The sequence below is a fragment of the Apis dorsata genome, unplaced genomic scaffold (genome assembly GCF_000469605.1).
Source record: "Apis dorsata unplaced genomic scaffold, Apis dorsata 1.3 scaffold_29, whole genome shotgun sequence".
Taxonomy (NCBI): Eukaryota; Metazoa; Arthropoda; class Insecta; order Hymenoptera; family Apidae; genus Apis; species Apis dorsata.
In genome coordinates, this window is record NW_006263331.1 from 187,665 (window position 1) to 192,794 (window position 5,130).

At 26.3% G+C, this 5,130-nt stretch overlaps 1 protein-coding gene across 6 annotated transcripts in view; it reads left to right on the forward strand.

The window, feature by feature from the left end:
• The first annotated feature begins 632 nt into the window (after positions 1 to 632).
• LOC102679721 (regulator of G-protein signaling loco) overlaps positions 633 to 5,130 on the forward strand; it is a 9,522-nt gene continuing 5,024 nt past the window's right edge. For 5 of the 6 annotated variants that reach the window (XM_031511008.1, XM_006608109.2, XM_031511011.1 and 2 more), the window contains exons 1-3: positions 1,099 to 1,740; positions 1,848 to 2,456; positions 2,783 to 3,412. In XM_031511008.1, coding sequence (XP_031366868.1) covers positions 1,099 to 1,740; positions 1,848 to 2,456; positions 2,783 to 3,412 — 1,881 coding nt within the window. Of the gene's footprint in view, positions 1,741 to 1,847; positions 2,457 to 2,782; positions 3,413 to 5,130 lie in introns of all 6 variants that reach the window. The other variant, XM_031511006.1, reaches the window with a different exon arrangement.

Sequence of the window (5,130 nt, forward strand, 5' to 3'; positions counted from 1 at the left end):
TTACATTCAATTAAAAACAAAATTATAATAATTATACAATAAAAATAATATTTTGTTTAATAAATAAAGATCAAAATATATTGCATTAGTTATATATTTATTAAATTCTAATATATTTAAAAAAATAAAAATATTTGAAATAATATTTAAAATAAACATAAATTTTTATAATATTTCTAATTGAATAAAATAAATTTTTAAATTGATACTTGTCATATAATTAAATTAATTTCTATTATTATTCACTTTATATTTAAAAAGTAAAAAGTATTATATACATAAATGGAATATAATATGAATTAAAATTGAATCTATTAAAACTAAGATAAATAATAAAGAATTTTTAATAATTTTTATTACATATTTATTTGTTATCGAAAAAAGAAATTATATAAATAATAACAATCATTATATCAATTATCATAATATCAATAATAGTTCTTTCATATGAAAATGTATTCAATGTGAAAAAAAAAAAGTTTCATTATGAAATTTCTAGTATAATATGTATTTGTGTACCGGAAGTGTATGAATCGATGGATATATAGGTACAAACAATGATGTAAATGAAAGAAAGAAAGTGGAGGGAGTGAAAGGATAGAAGTAAAAGAAAAAGAATGACGAGATTATCAAAACATCTTATTCATTATTCAGAAGTTTAAAAAAATAAGATAAATACTATTGTGCATTTTAATGTGTATAAATTCTAAAAATGTATATAAAAATTAAAAAAAAAATGAATGAAAAATTGAGTTTTAGTGATACAGTAATATAGTGTAAGAGAAAGAGGTACAAGAGCGCAGAAAGAACGCCGTCACGAATCACAGTATAAACGGTCAAGAACCAATTTGAAATGGGAATTGATTATCGATGATTAGTTCGGTTAATCGTGTGATATATAAATTATTATATTTTGATACATTTATTTTTCTTTCGAAAAAATTGAAAGAAATAGAATAGGTGATGAAAATAGAATTTAAGTAAAGATGATTCAGAAGTTTTTTTGGATCGTGAAAGTATTAAGTCAATGATAATCTGATTTAATTTTGAACAACTGATTGAAATTTTTATGTTAATTGATGAAAAGAAAATATAAGAATGCATCAAAATAGAAAGAAGAAAAAGCGAGTGAACTACGGTGTAAGAGCAGTGGAGGTGTTACGTGGAATGAAAGGATTTGGTTTTACGATCTCGGGACAACAACCCTGCATATTGAGTTGCATCGTTCCAGGGAGTCCTGCAGATATTGCTGGATTACGAGCCGGCGATTATTTAGTATCTGTAAATGGTCACAATGTTAGTAAATTACCACATGATGATGTTGTACAATTAATTGGTCGTTCTAAGGGTATTTTAAGATTACAAATAGCTGAAAATTATTATTCTGATTCTTCGGATGAAGAAGGATTAACGGCAATACGCTGCAAACCTAAATATATTCATAAACCTCGTGCAAGTAACATTGGAGCATTACAATTACAATGTAGAGTTGCTAAAGTCGTACGAGACTTACAAAGTGGTGCTATGTTTGATGTAGCTGGAAAAACACCACCTGAATTGCAAAATCATGGAAATTATTGTAACTTACATTATCATTGGGATATGTCTAGTCCTCTTCCACCTCCACCACCACCAACATCTCATAAAAGAGATTCTGAGAAAATAGTACATAGAACAGTTGTTGGTTATCTTGGTACTATAGATATTCCAAATCAATTACATCCATCGTGTATGATGCAGGTAATATATAATTTTGATAATATTATTATTGTAATAAATTATTTTTTAAACTTATGTGAAACAATTAATTTACATATGATTTTATTAATTTTTATTTATTTCTCCAGGTATTGAGAAAATGTATCAAACGGTTGAAAGCTGAAAAAAGAAATCCAACTACGGTATTGTTAACAATACATGTAGCAAATATAAAGCTCACTAATTCAGAAAATCGTATTATAGCAGAATATCCATCCTATAGAATAATATTTTGTAATTCCTTTTCTGAACAGGACAAACAATATTTTGGCATATTAACTAAATCTGTTAAAGATAAAGAAAATATTGTTTCAAATTCTTGTCATGTTTTTACAATTTATTATAAATTAATTGACCATGTAGTACATTCTAGTGTATGCAATATATTTGGATTTACATGTACCAAAACTTCTGAATTAAATGTATGTCAGGAATTTCCAGATAGTTGCAATGGTCTAATAGGTGCTATACAAACTCTATACATATCAGATTCTGCAGCTACTGATACAAATCCATATAATGAAATGCGAAGACACCAAGAAACAGCTTCTCCACAACCGAGCAATATAAGTACATCAACAGCTCATTCAAGTAATAGTGATTCTGGAATTGGTTATAAAGATGATTGTACAAGCCGTTCTGATAAAAATATTATTCAAAATGTTTCCCAAAGAAGATGTCCAACTTCAGAATATAGGGTATGTTGATTATAATGTTAATTGTAGTTAATTTAATATATGGAACAGATTATAAGATTTTTTATATCTTAATATTTTATATTTTAATTATTCATTAAATATATGTTAAAATTTATTTAATTTTGTTTAATGCAACAAATAAGACAATAGAATAACAAGTAACAAATTTATTAAAATCGTTTAAAAAATAAATATTTTTAATAAAATTATAGATATAATAAATATATATATAGAATTATATATAAGAACTATTTTTTAATTGTTTTAAAATTTTTCATTTTGATTTAAAAAAAACTTTATTTTTAATGAACGTGGTATGTATTTAGGATACATGTGATTATTCAAGATCATACAATAATGAAGCGGATTTAAGATTAACGGTACGAGCTGTATCAAATACTTGTTGGAATGAAGCAAATAAATTAAACATGTACAAAGATAATTTGAAATTGCCTCGTGAAAGTGTTGTTTTTAATGATTTTTGCAATGAAATAAATACGGAAGTGGTAGAAAATTCCGAGATGAGTTCCGATACACAAAACGGAATAAAGAGGGGGGATTTGCCCACCTGTCCATTGCCATCTGCTTCAACAGTTAAGCAGGGGTTGCTTAGTTCGTCCGTTGGTTCTCTCGTATCCGTTTGTACTAACGCGATGTTGCATGGCTTAGAAGATGCCATTGAAATATCTGATGATTCTGTAATCAAATCGAAACAATTATCGAAATTTACAAGATTAGCAGAATCAAAAGAAATTGGTATACCAGATAAATTTAGTCCAAAAGTTTTTTCTGGTATTTCCAAATCTTTAGTGCATAGTTTTGAAGATCTTAATACGAGCATGGATTATGTTCGACCACTGTGCCAAACCTATTCAGATAAATCGGATAATTCACGTCCCTGGGGAAGTTTGCAAGAAATACGAAATGTTGGAACTTGTGTGCAGAATATCTGTTTGGTAAGATTTATATATATTTATTTTTTTTTTATTGAATTTGATTAATTAATCATAATTAATAATTTATTAATTTATAATTGATGATCACATTGAAACAAAAATTAAATATAGCGAAAGATGAAAAAATCATTTAAATATGTCTAAAATAAAAGATGTATAGCAAGTTCGCGATTGAATCAATGAATGAGTGAGCTAGTAATATATGGATATAAGAGAATTGGAAGAGAGCATATGAGCGAATGAACAAGAGAGAAAGAATGTGAATGAGTGAATGAGTGAGGGCGGGAAAGAAGAAATGAGCTAGTAGAGAGGGGATGGAGGAAGGAGAGGGGAAGATTGAGTAATGGAATTAAGGTGTCATATTTTAATTTGATAGTTTCATAATTTTGGAATGAGATAATAAGAATATTTTACGTAAAAATAAATAAATTAATAAAAAAGATATATTTAATATGAATAAATAAAGCTACCGACGGATAAATCAACCGACCGACCGACCGAGCATTTCGAAAGGAGTGGGAAAGAGAGAGAGGAGGAAATGAAGTACGAGTGAATATACTCATAGCGGTAGTGCACATGAGAGTGACAAGTTAGCCACAAAATGAACGTAATGCTGATCATAACGGTTATAATATGTTGATTAGTGTATGATGATTATTGAAGTCACTATTAAATTTATTGAATCATCGTTTGTGTAAATTATCGGTTCAATTGAAATAAGACGATCGATTAATCACATACGTTGTGTCGGTGTACGTTGTGTTCGGTTGAGTATTGAGTTGAACCGTGTACGGAATCATAATTGTCAATGGTGCATCATTGCAGTTGGGCGGAGCCCATATTATTACGAACGTAACATAATCTTATTTTAATAATCAATTTTGAGAAAATTATTTCGTAAATTATAATATGTTTCTATAAATATCTTTGTTTTTTCTTCAATAAATGGGATCGTTACGCGACTACACGAAGAAATACGATCTTCGATCACGACATGGATACCGTGGTGAAATCGGTATGTACGATATAAAACGGTCGATATTTTATGGAATTATTAAAAAATCATCTCATGATTTCTAGTTCAATGTTCTTTAATTTTTAGAAGTTAATCAGTTGTTTACAGTAAATAAATAAGTAACATTCTTAAATTGAAATATCTTATTTTTATTCTTTTATTAATTAGGACAGAAAATTAAACTTCAGTGATTTAATTTAGTCAATAATCGACAATAGTAAATCGATATATTGTGTCGATACATTATACCGATATGATTGATTGTTTTGACAATAAGAATTAATTAATTTCGCGCCCTTTTTAATTTTTTTATTTTTAATGTAATATTTCTTTTACTCTTATCAATCGTTATATATTATGTAGTTGTTCAAATTTTTTATCAATAAATGATATTGAATAGATTCACTTCGTTTTATTGTTGTAGATTTTATTGTTAAAAATTTGATAAAGCAATAATACATAAAAAAATATTAAATTATATATTATTGTACGAGAACATATGTATTCCATTTCTATATTATAATTTATAATAATTTTTATATATAATATATTATAATAATTTTTCGTATATAATTTATATATATAAAATATTTATATGAATATAATGTCTTGCTTAATATAAACGGTAACAATATTAAAAGAATTTTTTTTCTTTTTTTTTTATTTATATTTTTTTAATAAATTTATATATATAGCTCTGTAT